Below are 19,942 nucleotides of genomic sequence, written 5' to 3'. Positions count from 1 at the left end.
TTCATAGATTGTCAGGACCCACATGGGGGAACATTCTCACAAACAAAATGAAGAACTAAAAGTTTCATGCATGAAATCCAGCCATTAACGGTACTGAAAATCACAGTGCCTATGGTAAAAACTGAAAATCAAGATCCTTTTAAATGGATAAGAAGATTCAGTAAGGGGACTGAAGCAATATCACAGGGGGGAGAGCATCTGCCTTGCATGCAGCCAACCTAGGTTTGATTCCCAGCATCCCATATGGTCCCCCGAGCACCGCCAGGAGTAATTCCTAGTGCATGAGCCAGGAGTAACCCCTGTGAATCGCCAGGTGTGACCCAAAAAGCAATAAAAGAAGAGGAAAAAAAAAGACTCGGTAAGGACCGGAGAAATAATGCAGCGTGCCAAAACACATACTCTGCAGGTAGGAAATCAAGTTCGATCCCTGACAGCATACGGCACACCAAGATCCAGCAGGTGTAGTTCCTGCCCACTGTGGGTGTGACTCCAAACCCAGACAGACAACACGGGCACAGGGAAGACTAAAGAATGTCAAGGTGTCAGCTCTTCCCAATTTGATCTACAGACTACAGGTGTTCCCCATCTGAGTTCCAGCAAATTCCCCCATAGATAATAGCAACAAACTGATTGTAAAGTTTCTCTGGTGAGGCGAAAGACTCAGAGGAGGTGGGGCTGGATTGATAGCACAGTGGGTAGGGCGTTTGTCTTGCACGCGGCCAACCTGGTTTCGATTCCCAGCATCCCATATGATCCCCCAAGCACTGCCAGGAGTAATTCCTGAGTGCAAGGCCAGGAGTAACCCCTGTGCATCGCCGGGTGTGATGCAAAAGAAAAAAAAAGACTCAGAGGAGCCCACACATTACTGAAGAGGGCCCAAGACCCAGGGTGCACACACTGCAACTAAAGGCCTGAGAATCTGGGTGAGCTCTGAGGACAGGGGTGCAGGCCCTGCAGGCTGTTGGATGACCCTCAGCAAGCACCACAGCTAAACGAGCGAGGGCCATTGTCAGACTCACAGAGCATCACAACGATGACCATACAAGGAAGGTGGGAAGGGAAGAAATAAAAGACTAATAACAAAATAAAACAAAAAGGATGCTAAGCAGAGCTAGCAACAAAACAAAAAACAAAACAACACATTCCTACAAAAAGTTGCTTGTGCATGTTTTTTGTGTTCTTTCTAATGGTCACAAGCTTAAAGGTCATGTCCAAAGGCCTAAACTATCAAATGGATACATACACACAACAGAATGCCAGTTTAAAATGTGAATAGGCAGGGTGGGGTAGGGGGAGGCAAGGGGAGGGCTGGAGTGATAGTACAGCAAAGAGGGCATTTGCCCTGGGTTCGACCCCCAGCATACCATATGGTCCCCCGAGCACTGCCAGGAGTAATTCCTGAATGCAGAGTCAGGAGTAAGCCCTGAGCACCACTGAGTGTGACCCAAAAGAGCCAAAAAAAAAAAAGGAGGGAACCAGAGCAGTTGTACAGAGGGGAGTTGCACACGACCTACTTGGGTTCAATCCCCGATACCCCACTCCTGAGTACTGCTAGGAGTAATTCCTGAGTAGAGATCCAGGAGTAACCCTTGAGCATTACCAGGTGTGGCCCAAAAAGCAAAGTACAAGAATGGTTCGGGGACAGTTCAATGGCACATGCAAAAGGCCCAGGTTTCAATGCTGACACCACATGGTCCCCCGCGCACTGCCAAAATCAACCCCAGAGCACAGAGCTAGGAGTAGCTCTCAGGTACCACTATGTGAGACCTAAGAACTAGAAAAAAAGAGAGAGCAAATGGATCACTGATACATGCAATAGTTGAATGACTCTTCGTAGAATTAGGCGGCGTGGATAAAGCCAATTCCAAAAAGTACATACGACATGATTCCTCTTCCATAATATTATTGAAGTAAGAAAATTTAAGAAGTGAAGACCTGGGGCTGGAGCGACAGCACAGCGGGTAGGGCATTTGCCTTGCACACACCCAAGCCGGGTTCGATTCCCAGCATCCTATATGGTCCCCCAGAGCACTGCCAGGAGTAATTCCTGAGTGCATGAGCCAGGAGTAACCCCTGTGCATCACCGGATGTGACCCAAAAAGAAAAAAAAAAAAAATAAGTAAAGAAAAAAGAAAAAAAGAATTTAAAAAAAAGAAAAAAATGAAGGCCAAACTCATGTTCCCAGGAGGTAGGATGCAACCGGAAGTGAGGTGACCATATAAAAAAGCAATAGTATTAAAGAGGATGGAACAAGGGGCCAGGGGGATAGCATAGCAGGTAGGGTGCTTGCCTTGTACACGGCTGACCCTGGTTCTATCCCTGATACCACTCATGAGATCCTGAGCACCACCAAGAGTGATGCCTGAGCACAGATCCAGGAGGAAGTCCTGAGCACAGTCAGGTGTGACTCAGAAACAAGCCCCCCAAGGTAAAGCATAAAAAATATTTTTGACTTAAAACTTATTATCTCCAAATTTTAGAATTAATATTTATTATCTCCAAATTTAATTTTCTAGCACAGCTATATATTAGGACATCAATATTCAGGACATAAGCCTCACATTACAAACAACAGAGGTTTAAAGGAAAAAGCAAAAGTTTCCCATCAGAGGCCAGCAAGATAGTACAAGGGCACTTGCCCTGCATCCACCCCAGTCTAGTTACAATTAGACTCTCTGGTACCACGTGTAGTCCCCTGAGCACCACCAGAGGTCACAACTGTGCATAGAGCCAGGAGTAATTCATGAGCACTGCCAGGACTGGCTGCAAACACCTACTACACCGCTGCAAAAAAAAAAAAAAAAAAAAGCTCCCAATTAGGAGTGCTTGGAGTATCTGCTCCACCACTACCAAGCCAAAAGGCACCATATAACAGACATCACAGTACTTAGAAACTCAGTTAAGAATGTGTGTTGTATGCCATCATGCTCACAGCTGGGCTGGAGCGATAGCACAGCAGGTAGGGAGGGCGTTTGCCTTGCATGTGGCCGGAATGGCTGACCTGGGTTCAATTTCTCCGCCCTTCTCGGAGAGCCTGGCAAGCTACCGAGAGTATCTCACCCGCACGGCAGAGCCTGGCAAGCTCCCCATGACGTATTCAATATGCCAAACACAGTAACAACAAGTCTCACAGTGGAGACATTACTGGGCCAGCTTGAGCAAACTGAGGAACAATGGGAGGACAGTGCTACAGTGCAGTGCATGCTCATAGCCAGACTCCACAGGCTCAGGATGAGAATGAATGAATCCAGGAATGAATGTTAAAAAATTCAGTTATGCGGGTTTTGTGACCAAAATCTCCAGAGTCTCATGGAGTCCGGGATGGGCTACCTCCCCTCATGTACCTGCTCTTCCAGAAACCTGGTAGTCATCCCTATGAACAGCCCCTGGCACCATATAAGCTCATTAATCGACCAGGATCCAAGACTCATAAATAAATCTCAAAAGAGATCAACAAGTGGCAGAGATACTTCCAGACCCCAAAGTCACCATCCAGTTTAAATCTTAACTCCAGCTGTATCATCCCATTAGAAATTTTTGAATTTCTGGAGCGACATCTCAAGCTCTACACCACTGATGTACCAGGAGTATGAGATACAGCACCTTGGATGGGATATCAAGTAGAAGACAACCAATCTCGATTAAGAAAATAATAGCACACAAGGCTCAACCTGTAACAACATGTTAGTAACCTCTTATACAAGGGCTTACTTGTTCCAGGGTGAGATACAACAATCTTCATACATTATTTTTTTTAAGGAACTCTTTTCTGATCATTTTTAGCAAAATATTCATAATGAGCAATACAAAATAAATTGTTTAGGGCCTGCTATTGGGGCAGGCTTATGTGGTGGTTGGGAAAATTAAAATAATGGTGGTGGGAAGTTGTAATGGTGATGGTACTGGTGTTGGAATATTGAATGTAATAAATCATCATGAACAACTTTATAAAAATAAAACAAAACTTACAAAAAAAACTATGTATTTTACAAGAAGTAGCAAGAGAATCAAAAATACACTCTATGGTACATAGATTCTGGTGTTATAGTATAAAGTTCCCTTTCAGGATAAGAAGGTAGAAAAAACTGTACATAACCAGCAATCAAAATTCCACAGTAATAAAAGATCTCAAAGACTTTACAAGGCAAGAGAGATAGTACGGGAGATAACCGTTGCTTTGCATGAAGCCGACCTTAGTTCAAATCCCTGGCACCAACTGAACATTGCCAGGTATGATTCAGAGCACAGAGTCAGGAGTAAGCCTTAAGCATCAGGAAGTAAAATAATAGGGAAGATCAATAAGATTGTTTAAGCATACTTTGAAAAATTTACTTCAAATGTTTTGCATTCTATTAAAATAGCTGTATACATAGGATAACTGTGTTTACATTTATACATAAACAGGCATGTATGTAAGTAAACTTGATATACAGATGAATGATGTATCACTCGGTTTTGAAGATGTAGCTTTTTTAAAAAAAAGCATTTTTAGAAAAAAAAAGCAACATAATGAGTTGCTGACAATTAGTTGCCATTAACAACTCATGGAAAAGACTCAAGTAAGATCAAAATGAATTAAAGACCTCAACATCAGACCAGAATCCATAAGGTACATTGAAGTCAAAGTTGGCAAAACCCTCCATGATACTGAAGCTAATGGTTTCTTCAAAGATGTCACGCCACTGGCCAAGCAAGTGAAAACAGAGATAGACAAATGGGACCATCTTAAACCAAGAAGCTTCTGCACCTCAAAAGAAACAGTGACCAAAATACAAAGACAGTCTACAGAATGGGAAAGGATATTCGCCGAATACAAATCCAACAAGGGGTTGGTATCAAGGATATACAAAGTACTGGTTGAACTCCACAAGAAGAAAACATCCAACCCCATAAAAAAATGGGGCAACAAAATGAACAGAAACTTTCTCAAAGAAGAAATCCGAATGGCTAAAAGGCACATGAAAAAATGCTCTACATTATTAATCATCAGGGAGATGCTGATCAAAACAACAATGAGATATCATTTCACACCACAGAGACTGGCCCACATCCAAAAGAACAAAAGCAATCGGTGCTGGCGCAGATGTGGCGAGAAAGGGACCCTCCTTCACTGCTGGTGGGAATGCCGACTGGTTCTGCCCTTCTGGAAAACTGTATGGATGATTCTCAAAAAATTAGAAATCAAACTCCCCTTAGACCCAGCAATAACACTCCTGGGAATACATCCGAGAGAGGTATAAAAAGTATAGTCAAAGTGACATCTGCACTTGTTTGTTCAATGCAGCACTCTTTAGAATAGCCAGAATCTGGAAAAAACCTGAGTGCCCAAGAACAGATGACTGGTTAAAAAAACGTTGGTATACCTACACAATGGAGTATTATGTAGCTGTTAGAAAAGATGAAGTCATGAAATTTACATACAAGTGGTACTACATGGAAAGTATCATGTTAAGCGAAATAAGTCAGAAAGAGGGGGATAGACATAGAAAGATAGCATTCATCTGGAGAACATAAAGTAACAAAATAGGAGACTAACACCCAAGAATGGCCGAGATTAGTACCAGGAATTTTACTATATGGCTTGGAGGCCAACCACACATATTAGGGGAAAAGGGAGCTCAGATAAAGAAGGGAACACCAAATAAAGATGTTGGGAGGATCCTCCCAGGATGGGAGAAGCATGCGGAAAGTAGACTATGGACTAAACATGATTGTCACCCATTGCCTCTTTTGCAAACCACAACACCCAAAAGGAGAGAGAGAACAAAAAGGAATGCCATGCCACAGAGGCAGGGCAGGATGCGAGGATGGGGAGTGGGAGGGATACTGGGACCCGTGGTGGTGGAAAATGTGCACTGGTGGAGGGATGGGTATTTGATCATTGTACAATTGAAACCCAAGTACAAAAATTTGTAAATCTACAACTGTACCTCATGGTGTTTCACTAATAAAAATTTAAGAAAAAAAAGAAAGAACTCGATAGTTTTTCCCAAAGACAAAAAAACCCAAGGACAGCAGATGTGAAGATTATATTCAATGTATGTGGTTTAAGAAAATAACTATATATAGATAACTAGCTATGTAAAAAAGTGTAATTGTTTTAAGGCAACCTCCATCATTCACTCCTAAATGAAAAATATTTTTAAAAATGAAAAAAAATTAAGATAATGGAATTAATAAGACTCTTTTGCCAAAGGAAGTAGGATGGAGATTCTCTATTTTTCCAAATATGTTGTGGGAAATTCCCAAAGAGACGAGTGGCTAAAAGAAACCACCATTTGTACTGTGCCTGCTCAGAGCTGCAGCTCAGGTGGGATCCCTCATCACCTCACTTCATGTCCACAGTAACCACTTCACTGGGGAAAGTGCCCAACTTGAGCAAAGTGAAGTCACTAAGTCACTGATCATCAACTGCGTATTGTAATCTCTAATCTATCAGTTAGCAGCCAACTGCTCTTCAATTCCCCACCACTCATCTCCAACTGAAAGCAGTGACAAAAGGGAGAGCTAGGACAGAAACACACTGCAGATTCCAACATATGCCTGAGGTGCTGGAGCAGGAAGAGGAATTGGAGTCTCTCAACCACAGCAGGTGAAAATGAAAAGGCCTAAGACCTGTTAAAATCCACTAACAACCTTTAACTTAAAAAAATGTTGCGGTGCCAGAGAGAGAGAGAGAGAGAGAGAGAGAGAGGCAGGACAGGAATGAAAGGTGCTTGCCTTGCATGTAGATGATCCTGATTTGATCTCCAGAGCCAAATATGGTTCCACCAGCACCACCAGGTGTGCTCCCCAAATCCCCTGATTTTTTTTCCTTTTTAGTAATTTGGTAGCAAGATCCTAAGCCCACATGTGGCACTGGCTTTCCCCCAGTAGTTGGGATCTCTATGGAACACAAATTCCTAAAAAGTGTGAAAGCTCAAGAACTACTTCAACAGAATCTTTCCGAACACAGAATTGTCAAGCACACAGGAACTTGGGACCCAGTGGAACACCAGCAGCTGTACCTACTTAGCTGCCCTCAGCAGCACCTACACTCCTGGCCCTGAAGCACCAGCCACAGGCTCAGCACTGGGACCTTTGGTCTTCTCATCCCGCATAGTCAGTGAGTAACTCACAGAGGTATGAGGACTCAGAAATTCACAGCAACCACAGTTCACAGCCGTGAACTGCAGCAATTGGCACCTACATGTCAGATACTGATCACTGAGTCTTTATCATGACACCCAGGCATAATCATCTCCTGGCATCCACACGCCAACCCTCAGAAAGAACCTTAAAGCACATGCCTCCAATGTCCCAGACCCTGGTTCCATTGCCAGCACAGAAATTTAAAAGGGGGCGTGGATACTCTTAATGCTCTTATTTTCTAAATGAGGAAACTGAAGCTTAGAAGTGGTGGAAAATGGGCACTGGTGGAAGGATGGGTATTTGTTCATTGTATAACTGAAACCCAAGCACAAAAATGTGTAAGTCTACAACTGTACCTCATGGTGTTTCACTAATAAAAATTAAAAAAAAAAAAGAAGTGAAGGACCTACACAGTGGAATCTACAGCCAGGATTCCAACCAGCCAGTCAACTTGGTGACTCTAGCGGACAAGAGCAAGCACTTAGTCAAGAGTGGAGCAAAGTAGTCTAGTCACACCTACCAGTTCTTGGTGGCATCTGAGCTCAACACCGGGCAATTTTGTTTGCTTTTGCTTTTTGGACCAGACCCAGCAGTGCTCAGAGGTTACTGCTGGCTCTGCAATTATTCCTGGTGGGCTCAGAAGACCATATGGGATGTCTGGGATTGAACTTGGGTCAGCCGCATGCAGGGCAAACACCCTGCCCACTGTACTCTGGCCCCAACCCTATAAATACTGTCACCCAGAGTTTCCTGGGTGGCAAAGAGTTGACAGGTGTCATTCGTATAAAACCCAACCAGGACCTTCCTATCCTTGTTCACACCCCTACACTTAAATTATTAGAAAATCTTTACTTACTACCAACTATTTCTACAATTACCAAACAAAAAAATAAGAACAAACATGAAAAAATGTCTGTTACAAGTTTTGATTCACTGGACTAATAGCAAAGCTGGAATATGATCAACTTCTTACAATGCTTAAGTGTAATTCATTCTATTCATTGTACAATAAATATGCTAATAAAGAACCATCTCTGGACTAGTTCATCAATAGAATTTATAAAAGACACAGGCAGGGGCCAGAGCTAATAATACAGTGGACAGGCACTAGCCTTGTATGTAGCCAATTCAGGTTCAATTCCCAGAGAATTGTCCTTATGCCGCCCCCCCGCCCCCAGAACTGCCAGGACTAATTTATAAGTGCTCAGTAACCCCTGAGCAAACCAAGTGTGGTCCCCAAACCAATAAATAAATAAATAAATACAAGATACACAGGCAGCTGGAGATTTCTAGTTGTTTCAATGGGTGATTCCCTGCACCCTAACTATTCCTTCGTCTGTTGTAAGCTCATTTCTCACAAGGATCCTCTTGAGTACTAAGCACTGTTAACTTTTTTTTCACTCTATTTCTAGTAATTGCACCTATTTCTGACCCTGCTCTCTGAATTCGCTTTCTCATCACGATAAGCTAGCACCATAATTTTCTAAGTCCACTGACATTTTAAAGACATTTAGCCAAATGAACAGAATGTAAAGGTGTGAAACCAATCTTGGCGGTCTGTGACTGGCTTCCACCTCTATCAAACACCTGTTGATTTCTGCTATACTCAAAATTTAAAAGTTATCTTGGACTCAAGATGGAAGTCAGAATAGTTGCAGATAAGGGTATATATAAATAAGCAAAAATAATTTTAATTGGGGGTCGGAGAGAGAAGATCCATGAGGTAGGGAGTTTGTCTTGCACATGGCAGATGAAGATTTGATCCCTGGCATTCCATATGGCTCCCCGAGCACCACAAGGAGTAATTCCTGACATTTTAGGAGTCAGGAGTAACCTCTGAATGTCGGGAAGAAAATTTCATTACTGTACAAACTTTTTTTAAAATTGAGGAATCCTGGGGCCAGAGTAATAGTAGAGCGAGTAAGGTGTTTGCCTTGCATTCGGCTGACCAGGGTTCAGTCCCCCACATCCCTGAGCACACCAGGAACAGTTCCTGAGTGCAGAGCCAGAAGTAACCCTGAGCATAGCCAGGTGTGACCCAAAAAGAAGCAAAAAAAAAAAGAGGTAAAGTGGAATCAGGCAAGAGAGATAATACTGCATGTAGGATGCTTGCCTTGCATCCAGATGATCTGGGTTCAATCCCTGGCACCACCTAAGTCCCCCAAGACTTCCAGGACTGATTTCTTAGCACAGAGCCTGAGCAGTCTCGGGTGTGATCCAATCCCACTATTCCCTCACCCCCAAATAGGTAACTGGCTTTTCAATATCCCAAGCAGTGGGGTCTTAGGGGTCAGGAAGTTTCATCCAAACGCCACTGCCCACCTGGTAATAGCTGGTTTTGGCCTCAATCATCAGCTGCTGGGTAGAAATCATCTTTTTCCGGCGCTTACACTCTTCCTTGAGGGATTTGATGTCCCCGGCCTGCTTGGAGAGGAGCTGCTTGCTCTGCTCGCCGTCGGCCAGGCTCAGGCGCAACCGCTCCTCCAGCTGGCGCAGCTGCGCCGTCAGGAAGTCCTGCGAGTGCATCAGGTACTCGATGGTGAGCTGCGCCAGGCGGATGAGCTTCAGCAACACCGGGTCCACGCCGCACTGGCAGTGCGGGCACTTCTCGTCCTCCAGCTTGCAGAAGGTGATGTTCATGATGTTCTCCTGCAGCGTGAGCACGTCCACGGCGCCCGCCACCTTGTCCACGTCAATGGCGCTCAGCCGCCGCCAGTCCACGGTCTCCAGGCGCGGGCGGAACTGGAAGAAGGGCAGCGGGCCCACGGCGGCCGCGCTGGAAGCGGTGGCACTGGCCAGCGAGGCGGCGCCCGCCGCGGCCGCGGGGACGTCTGCACCGTCGAGGCCGCTGGCCAGTGGGTAGTAGACGTGCTTCTGGAAGGGCTGCGGAAAGGTGACAGCGTGGCGCACGGCCCCTTCCCGGTCCCACCTGCACCTCCACACACCCCCCCCCCACATTCCCGCATCCGGGCATCCCAGCATCCCGGCATCCCCTCACCCCCGCATCCTCGCATCCGCAGGGCGCTCCCGCCTCTTACCATCTTTGGAAGCGGCTGCAAGCAGAGGAGAGGGCGGTCTGGTCTCCCGGTCCCGGCCGCCGCCGCCCCAGCCCTCGCTAGAGGGAGCAGAAGGGTCCCCGGAGGAGGCGGCGGCGGCGGCGGCTGCGGCGGCGGCGGCGGCCGCCGAGGCTCAAGGGCTGGGCGTCCAGGCCGTTGCTATGGCAGCGGCCCGGGTCCAGGACCCGAGCAAAGGGCGCGCCAGCCCGCGCGCGCTCAGCATGCGCCCAGGACCCTGCGGGACGGAGAGAAGCTTATGGGCAAGTTCAGGCGCGGGGGCAAACGGGTTGCACCCTCCAGAGGGCACCTTCCCCGCGGAACACCACCTCTTTCTTGGCCTTTAGGCCCAACCCTCCACGTCTCTAAGATCTAGGGGTGCGGGGGTGTCACCTCCCTGGGGATCCTTGGGTCTCTGCTGTCATTCCTTAGCCTTTTCCTCTGTCCTTGCTTTGGATTCCAGCTATCTACTCATCCTCAGCTCGTAACAGAGCACTTAGAAAACAAGCCCCCCCCCCCCCCAAAAAAAAACCTCAGCTGAAAAATGAAATAAAGGGTGGGATGGGTGCAAAAGAAACAGATGAGTATTGCTTGGTTTAAATGAAACGTTGGGTGTTTCTCCCATGCAGTTGATCACCCAGGCATGTACGTTAGTCAAAGTTCTCTGAATTGCATAGGGAATACTCTTGATTAATTGTATATTTAGAAGCATGGGATTTGAATTCAGAATTAGATTTGATCACGGACCTTCCTGAATTTCTTACGTCCCAGATTGGGGAAGGGGGAGGCGGGGGGGGGGGGGGAGACTATGCAAAAATGAAGGCAAAAGCAGTTTTAGGAAAGGAACTTGGAGCCTGAGCTCTGAATTTACCTCACAAACTTGTGTGGAAGTTGCATTGCTTTTTCCGAAAGGCGAAAGCAGTTTCAGAAGCAACTTGTAGACCTCAGGCCTCTTCTTTTTGGGGTCACCACACAGATCATTGAGCTGAGGAAGAGCCAGACATTCCTCAGTCCACGGGAGACGCCCTGCTCGGACCATGCGTCGGGAAAAATGTTTTTCTTTCCTAACCGCCAGATACAGGAGCAGAAGAAAAGAAAGTTCCGAGTAACAACCGGAAGTGGAGTGGTAATAGCAAAGACGTTCAGCCCTCACCAGAAACTGGGCAAGAGAAATCAACCCCCAATTAAAGCACCATCCAAATAAGCACATGTTTTAAACGGCTGCATGGAAACCAACAATCCAAACACATTCGTAACGGGGCTTCAAAACAACAACAATACCAACGATTATTTCGCTGCAAAGGGCAGAGAACTCTGTAAAATTAAGAGAAGTTCAAAGTCTGATACTTCGGTTCACTTGCCAGACCTGGCAAACTCATGGTCAGCAACCAGCCCCCGTTTTTCGGGCCGACTGTTTAAAAAAAGGGCTTTCAAGACACTCACCTGGCAGGTCTCGGGGCGGCGGGCTCCATCCACTGGGGGGCTGAGGGATCAGCGGGAACAAGGGTCTGGTCTCTTGCTCGCCGGTCTATCCCCAGCACCTAACGCAGGAGGAGCAGAGAGAGGCCTTAGGGGACACGTGGGTCAAGAATGACAGACACGAATGCGGGGCTTTGGAAAGAAGTAACCGGCAGCTCCGGACCTGGATTCCTCGGATTTCCCGCGCCCCCCGGACGCTGACCTCGGGGGCCCGCCCGTGCGCCTCCGACTGCGGCCCGGGGTGAGGGCGCGAGAGGCCCAGCGCTCCCCATCACTGCCCGGGCCCGGAGAGGCCGGCTGGCTGGCCATCGGAGACCCTCGGTGGAATCTCGATGGCAAGATGGCCGGAACAGGAAAGAAGGGGGCACCCTTTCCCGTTCCCCCCGCTCCCCCCACTCCCCCACCTCCGAGCAGGGCCTCCAAGCCGGCCGCGGCGCCTCCGGGTCTCCGGGGCGCACCGCGGGACCGGCCCGGGAACCCCAGGAGACAAAGGCCGAGGGGCGCGGGCTCCGGTGGGGGGGGGGGGGGGAAGAGGGGGAAAAAAGGGAAAAGGCGAATGGGGAGTAGGGGCTGCGGCTGGGCCACGCCTCCGGGGTCCGCAGCGTCTCAGCGGGCTGGCCAACCCGGGAAGTGGCGAGGGGACCCGGCTGCGCCGATGGGTCCAGGCGGCGGCCAGCGCATCCCCGGGGCTCGGCTCACCCGGGCTGCGCGCTCCTGGGCCGAGGCCGGGCGCTGCGAGCGGACGTGGGGGGCGACGCTGGGGCTCCCGGCTCCAAGGGGTACCGAGCGGGGCAGGCGCGGCCCGCGGAGGCCGAGCAGGGGCGCGGTCGCGGGCTCCTTCCTTCCCGGGCGCGGGACGCAGCGGGTCTGGACTAGTGGCGGCGGGCCGGGCCGCCCAGCGCCGGCTCGGGGCCCTCCCAGAAGAATCGGGGCCTCGGGGATCCCCCACCCCCCTCCCGCCCCCCCTCCCCGCCGCGCTCTCCCTGCGGCCGCTCGGCTCCGCGTCCCCGGCTCCACTGGCAGCCGCTGGGCGGGCCCGCGCGCGTCTACACCGCAGCGCTCCAACGCGCTCGGCCAATCGCGCGGCCGGGGGCGCGGGCACGTGGTCCCGGGGTGCTCTCTGTTGCTGGCGCGGGATGCTCGCCCGGGGAAGGCTTTTCAAAGACAGGCACCGGATTCGCTGCAAGCCTGCGGTGGGTCATCAGCTAGCTCCTCCCTTGACGGGGGTTTTTCCCGGGATTCGCTCCCAAGCAGAGAGATTCGTTTCCATCCGAGGCGTCTGAGAATGCCAAGGTCCCCCGAAGAGGCTCCTTAAGCGCAGAACTGCCTTTGAGGGGACGCGGGGAAAGCCACGCCCCAGGGGACTGGGAGCTTAAACTCTCCAGAAGCGAGCCCGTTGGTGATGTTCGTGCGTCCGTTATAACCGCCCGGTCTAGGATGTAAATTGGTCTCTTTCCATGGGGAGTTTGGCTGGAGGTGGGCGGGGAAGGTTGGGGGGACAGGAGTCGTGGGCTGCAATAATGTGACTTGGTTTTTTTTGGGGGGGTCACACCAGGCGATGCACAGGGGTTACTTCTGGCTCATGCACTCAGGAATTACTCCTGGCGGTGCTCCTGGGGGACCATATGGGATGCTGGGAATTGAACCCGGGTCGCCCGTGTGCAAGGCAAACGCCCTGCCCACTGTACTATCGCTCCAGCCCCATGTGACTTGTTTTTGACCGAGAATTGGGACGCGTGGTGCTATAGTGGGGGCAACATTAAGCATTTTTACAAAAACGAGTGAGCCAAGGGTTATGTGTATACAACTAGGTGGGTGACTCAAAATTTGACACTTTCTTGGCGCTTTTGCAAGCCATAGTAACTTCTACTGCAGAAAAAAAAAAAGAAAGAAACTAAGTTATTTTTAAAGTACAGTGTTTGAATTGCAAACTACAGAGTTTTCACTGATATGTTTCTGTGTGTCTTTCCTTGTAGCACAAGTTTTCAAATCTGTAACTCCTATGTATCTGTTGAATTGCTTTACCTTTTCGTGGTTCATTTCTTATATGGGGGGAAAGTGTTCAGGGACCACACACAACTTATTAATGGGCTACTTCCAATTGGGTGTCACACTGGTCCTGCCTCCACTGCCTATGCTCAGGGAACCATGTGGCAACAGGGATTGAACTGGGGCCTCCTGCATACAAACACACATCTCAGCCCATGGACCTGTCTTCTAACTGAAATTGCTTTACTTTGCTCAAAAACAGAAAACTTACAATAGCCTTGGCAGGATTTTTTAACTTGTCTAATTTTAAAGTGCTTTCAGTTGAAAAGAGAATCCTGGATCCTCATAAAAATTCTCTACAGAGGGACTGGAGAGATGCTACAGTGTGTAGGACACTTACTTTGCATACAGTCAACCTGGGGTTCGATTCCCACCATCCCATATAGTCCCCAGAGACCACCAGGAGTAACTCCTGAGCATTGTTGGGTGTGACCCTAAAAAAACAAATGAAAAACTTTGTCTAAGTAGTTTGGGTAAAGAAAAAAAAGTCTCAGTAAAAATTTTGGGACCTACAAGGCAGATATAGCCATTGCTTTGCAAAGTAAATATTCTGTGAGCCAAGCTAGCTTAATAGACATTATTGGGTGATAGAATATCTGACTTACTTGTATCCTCCATTCCTCACTATCACTCCACTACTCACCCCCCCCCCCATGTCCAGACTTGGCAGAAATAAGATGAAATACTTGACTGATGTGATACAGCAGCTATCATAGACGCTGTAAGTTCTTTGGTCACTTTCTTCCCTTTGCTGAGTTGTGGTGACAGGGGTCACCCCCACTTGATTGAAGGTCTGAAGATATATGAGGGGTTTCCTTGCATGTAGCCATCCTTGTTCTCTCTAGTAAATGTGGTTCCATCACCAGGACCCCCAAATGCAAAGAAAGCCAGGAGTGGCCTCAGGAGCGACCCCTGAGTACTGGAATAGGAATAATCTCCCTCCCTCAGCATTGTAGGGTATAGTTAACACTCCCTCCCTCTCCCCTCCCCCACCAAAAAAAAAAAAAGACTAGAAACTAAACAAGAAACATAGCCACTTGGTTTAGGTACCTGTGGTGGGGGAGGGGAGACAGTGCAGAACTTTGGTTGTAATGCTTGCACAGTGCTCCCTGGGATGCAATGCCAGCCATGGTGCTCATACATCTTTGCTATCTGTGGTGGTCCATTGCACACTGTCATGCAGGGGGACAGCAGGGGATGATGTGGGGCTATGCTTAGCATATGGAGTCAGCACCGGGGAGTCAAACTCTTGCAAAACAGGCATTTTTCCAACTGAGTTATCCACCAGGTCCTATCTTCTTCCCCTGTTTTAAATGCAGGGGCCACTCCCAGGAGAGCAGGAAGTCCTGCCCATAGGCTATTGGTACTCAGGTGAGTGATATAAGGCATCCCCGCTACCCCACTCAGACATGCTAGGCCACCAGGGCTGTACACCAGACAGATGGAACCTAGCTCCTTGCATAAGCTAGGCAGTACTCTACCCTAGCTGTCTCCCTAGCTCCCTAGTTCTTTGGGGGTAGGGGATGTTGAGGAGGAAACTTCCAACTATGCTCTGAGATTATCCCTAGCAATGCCCAAGGGACCACTAGTGCCAGGGATCAAATCTGGTGCTCCCAAATGCAAAGTATGTGCTCTAGGCCTTTGATATCTGTCCTCCCTCAGGATATGAGAACTTCAAATGTTCTGGCAAGTTAAGAATAGAGATCTGCTCAAGAATTGTTTCAGGGGCTGGAGTGATAGCACAGCAGGTAGGGCGTTTGCCTTCCACGCAGCCGACCTGGGTTCGATTCCCAGCATCCCATAGGTCCCCTGAGCACCGCCAAGAGTAATTCCTAAGTGCAGAGCCAGGAGTAACCCCTGTGCATCGCCGGGTGTGACCCAAAAATTTAAAAAAATTGTTTCAGGGGGTCATAGAGAAGTTACAGGGATGAAAGAGCTTGCTTCCGTTCAGGACACCCAAGTTTGATGCCCAGCACCACATACAGCCCCCTGAACACCCACCGGAGTATCTTTGAGTACAAAGTCAGGAGTAATTCTTGATCACCTTTGGGTGTGGCTCCCTCAAAAACAAAATTTTTGTAATAAATATATCTTGAATCTTGTCAAAATTTCTCTTTTCTACAGATATGATTATATGGTTTCTATATTTCCTTTTGCTGCAGTGGTGTATTACATTTGTCTATCTACATGATTAACTAAATAAAATACAGAGTCATTAGAAAGAAGGGAATAATAAAGATGAGAGGGAAAATAAAAATAAAACTAAAAACAGCGAACAAACCAAAAGCTGGATCTTTGAAAGGATAAGCAAAATTGGCCACCTCTTAGCCAAGATTACTAAGGGAAAAAATGAGAGAAAATTATAATAAAATAGGAACACAAATGAAAGGTGAGTCATTACAGATACCACAGAAACAAAAAGAATCACAAGAGACTCCTATGAATAACTTTATGCCACTAACTTGGAGAACTAAGGCATGGAAAATTCTTAGAATAACACTACTTCCTGATACTAAATCCAGAAGAACTAGAAAACCTGAAAACTGTCAAGGAAATTGAAATGGTAATCAAGAGCCTCTCCTAAAACATATAAAGCCCAGGTTTCACTATTTCATTTTGGTAGCACTCTACCAAACTGGTTGGCTAGTAAAGAAACTTAAGTAAGAAAATTTTTATGAGAACAGGCACCCGTGGGAAAATGTGAGGAATTTGGAAGTAGTTGTCTGTCTAGGAAGAAGCAGAATATTCTTAAGATCCCATACATATGTGACTGGAAATTTCTTTAACTAGGTTGGATATGGTTGGTACTTAGCAACAAGTTAGTCTGGTTTCTAAGTAGTTGGTGCCACTGACTTATTTAAAGGGATGAAGAGTGCTGGCAAGATGATATTTTCTCATCTAAAAGTGAAGACAAGAGAAACAAAACCAAATCTCAAATTTTCATTTTGCTGAAACTACATTTTTTTTCTTGAAGCAATGAAAGAATTGATTTCTATCCATAATTGTAAGCCTGGGTGCATGCAAAGCCAAACACAGAAACTGATTTTGTGAGTTGAGTTCACAATCATTTTCAATTCTCCTATGAGAATTTATCAAAAGACACTGGATTCCACAAGTGGAAAAGACAATATTTAAGTTTCTTATGACATGGTGCAGTGATTCTCAGACTTCTCAAACCAGGGGCATCAAAATCAACTGGGAACATGTTAGAGATGTAGTTTTCTGGCCACATTCCAGACCTACTAAATGAAAAAGTCTAGGAATGTGGGTGGCTGACTATCTATGTTTTAACAAGTCTTCCAAGTAAGTCTGATGAAAGTTTGAGAGCAGTTGCTGTGGAGAATCTGAAGTTCTCCAGTCATCCTGAAATAACTCCTCGCTTTGCTTTCTTTGGCTGGGGAAGCATTGCCACCTTTGCACGTGGGAACTTATAATTTTCCTCTTGGCAAGCCAAGTCATGCTGTTGTTATGGCAATGAGAATACAAATTTAGCATAGCCTTGGGGGTAGGGTAAGGCAATTCTGAATATTAGTATGGATGAAATAGATTTCTAGGAGTTATAGACATGAAATTAATTATAGTCTCCCCAAAATGGGACAATGTGGGAATAGATCTGAACTTGCTAAACTGAAGAGCATGATCCTTATTTTGGATCAGATCAAATGTACAGAGCCTATACGTATACAAAAGTATATGCATTCTTCACAGGGATTGTGTATTCAGTGTTTAACCAGTTGGTCGATGCAAAGGGGCACTGTCCTTTGTTCCATGATAAAATACATTCCCAAAGTTCAAAAAGTGTAAGGGAAGGAATTCAAAGACTTAGAGTAAAGGATATTAAGCAATGAGGAGAGGAAATAATAAGGCTTTGGAGAAGATATAGGTAGGCATATTAAGAGAAACATGATGATGGGATGTAGACTCATTGCCACATGTTGTCAGAGAAAGAATACCAAAAGAGCAAGGAGATAATAATCTCACACCAGTGGCAATGGTATCTATCAAAAATCCTGTAAATGCTGCTGGGGATATGGTGAAAAAGGAACCCTCCTTCAATGCTGGTGGGATAGTCTTCTGGTTCACCCCCAAGAGAAAACAATATGGAGACTTCTCAGAAGATTAAGACCAGAGCTTCCAGATCATCACATGATTCCACTTCTTGGCATATATCCCAAAACACAAGATTCATTAAAAAATAATTTTTGCAAACCTATGTTCACTGAAGTGATAAGTTTAACACATCCAGGATATGGAAACAACACAAATTTCCAATGACAGATGAATGAAGACGTTTAGATATATAGAGATATACATATACATCTATAGATAGATAGAGAGGGTGAAGGAAGAAAGAGAGAGAAAGACAGAGGGTAGGGAAGAAAGACAAGGTGGGGGAGAGAGAAGGAGAGAAAGAAAGAGAGAGAGGGTCTCGGACACTTTGGTTTTGGTAAAGGTTTAGTAACCTCGTACATCAAAATTATGAAAGTTAACACTACTAGACCAGCTAGGGCGCATGTCCTGCACACAGCTGATGGGAGTTCAATTCCTGGCACACCATCAGGTCCATTGAACAGCCCAGGGATTGAGCTCCACTCAGCTGCATGTGGGCCAGGTGCCTTAGCTGCTATTCTACCCCAAACTATTTTATACTATTTTAATAGTATTTTTTATGTTTCCCCAAACATTCCTGAAAGCAGCCAGGTATAATACCTGAGCACTACTGAGAGTGACCCAAATTCCCAACCCTGAAAAAAATCAAAGGAAAGTTAACAATCGTTAGCTATGTTATCTAAACTATAATAACAAAAACAGAAAGAAAAGGATTTAATGAGGTTGGTTATGCTTATGTTGCCCAACTATCCTTTGTTTGTATTGATAAAATATATAGATTAGTATGAGGAATCAGTATGACTTTGTGTTGAAAGTCAAACTCTAAGTAATTTAAGCACTAGGGTAACTAAATCTAGTTAGATGCTTGCAAAGTTATTATTGCAAAGCTAATTTTCTTTTTTTCTTATTTTAATGTAGGAGTATTGCTAATTATTCAGCCATTGATCAGACTGATTGAATTGGGCATGAGCTCCACCTTACTTTTTTTCTTTTTTCTTTTTTATAAATTTATTTATGGAATCACTGTGAGAGCAGTTACAAAACTTTTGGGTTTAAGTCTCGGTCATACAATGATGAAACACCCATCCCTTCACCAGTGCCCATTTTCCACCACCAAAAACCCCAGTATACCTCCCATCCCACATCCTCCCCCTACCTGTGGGGCATATGATTTCCACATTACTCTCTCTCTACTTTGATTACATTCAATATTTTGACACCCACCATTATTATTTGGGATTTTACCCCAACACTCAGATCTACCGAAAAGGCAACCATAGACAATTCATTTTCTATTGCTGGTTATGAACAACATGATATTGTGTGGCTGCAGTAGTGGCCAAGCGATTTTGGAATTCCAAAATTTTGACAATTATATTTAGAGGGATTTCTGCCAAAATCTGCTGGGTTTCGAGATTTGTTCCTGAGTCTCTGGGATGATGGCCATTAAGCAGCTTGATCAGGAGCCAGAGAGGCTGTTTGTGGGCATCGACCCAGGGTCTCATTGGGGCAGGGAGGAAAGGGGTGTCTCTACCCCCATCCTGTGAGGCCCCACGTGTCTCGTCACTGTAGGACCAAACCTGACTGTCCAATGGCCTCTAGAGGATGGTGGTCACCAAGCTGCCAGGGGAAACAGGCCTAGGCACAAAACCTATTCCCACCTGAGTGGCCCTGCGCCAGTAACCTACTGCAGGGACTGGACGCATTTCTGCCAAAGGCCGTTGGGTTCCAAGATTTGTTTCTGAGTCTCTGGGATCAGGGCCATTGAGCAGTTTGATCAGGAACCAGAGAGGACTTGCCCCCATTTATATAGCTGAACCAAAGGTGGTTTGTTGGGTGTGTCTCCCACATACCTAACTTTTGGCCATTTACTTTCTTGGTAAACTTAGCCCCAAGTTGGTGTGGTTTGGCCAAAGGCACAGCAGCAATTTTGGGGTATCTGGAAGTCTGAAGGCACCATCAGGCTGCTGATGCACTCGCCTCACAAGTACAGATTGACCTGCTGACGGCACCATACACCAGACAAAACTAAATTTCTTTTAGTGGTGGATGAAGAGGGGCAGCACTGGAATTACTAGGTAAGCAGTTTGATCTGGTTTTTAAAGAGCCAGCACAGTCTC

At 46.5% G+C, this 19,942-nt stretch overlaps 1 protein-coding gene across 3 annotated transcripts in view; it reads right to left on the bottom strand.

Annotated features, from left to right (window-relative positions):
• DZIP1 (DAZ interacting zinc finger protein 1) overlaps window positions 1-12,669 on the bottom strand; it is a 69,505-nt gene extending 56,836 nt beyond the window's left edge. For 2 of the 3 annotated variants that reach the window (XM_056109752.1, XM_056109754.1), the window contains exons 1-3: window positions 11,056-11,248; window positions 10,170-10,422; window positions 9,454-10,014 (exon numbers count right to left, since the gene is read on the bottom strand). In XM_056109752.1, the coding sequence (XP_055965727.1) occupies window positions 9,454-10,014; window positions 10,170-10,172 (564 nt within the window). In that variant the 5' untranslated portion in view covers window positions 10,173-10,422; window positions 11,056-11,248. Of the gene's footprint in view, window positions 1-9,453; window positions 10,015-10,169; window positions 10,423-11,055; window positions 11,249-11,627; window positions 11,726-12,362 lie in introns of those variants that run through there. The other variant, XM_056109753.1, reaches the window with a different exon arrangement.
• Window positions 12,670-19,942: the final 7,273 nt, after the last annotated feature.

This window comes from Sorex fumeus, unplaced genomic scaffold, assembly GCF_029834395.1.
Source record: "Sorex fumeus unplaced genomic scaffold, SorFum_2.1 ptg000008l, whole genome shotgun sequence".
NCBI classification, from domain to species: Eukaryota; Metazoa; Chordata; class Mammalia; order Eulipotyphla; family Soricidae; genus Sorex; species Sorex fumeus.
This window is presented reverse-complemented; position numbering and strand designations above follow the sequence as displayed.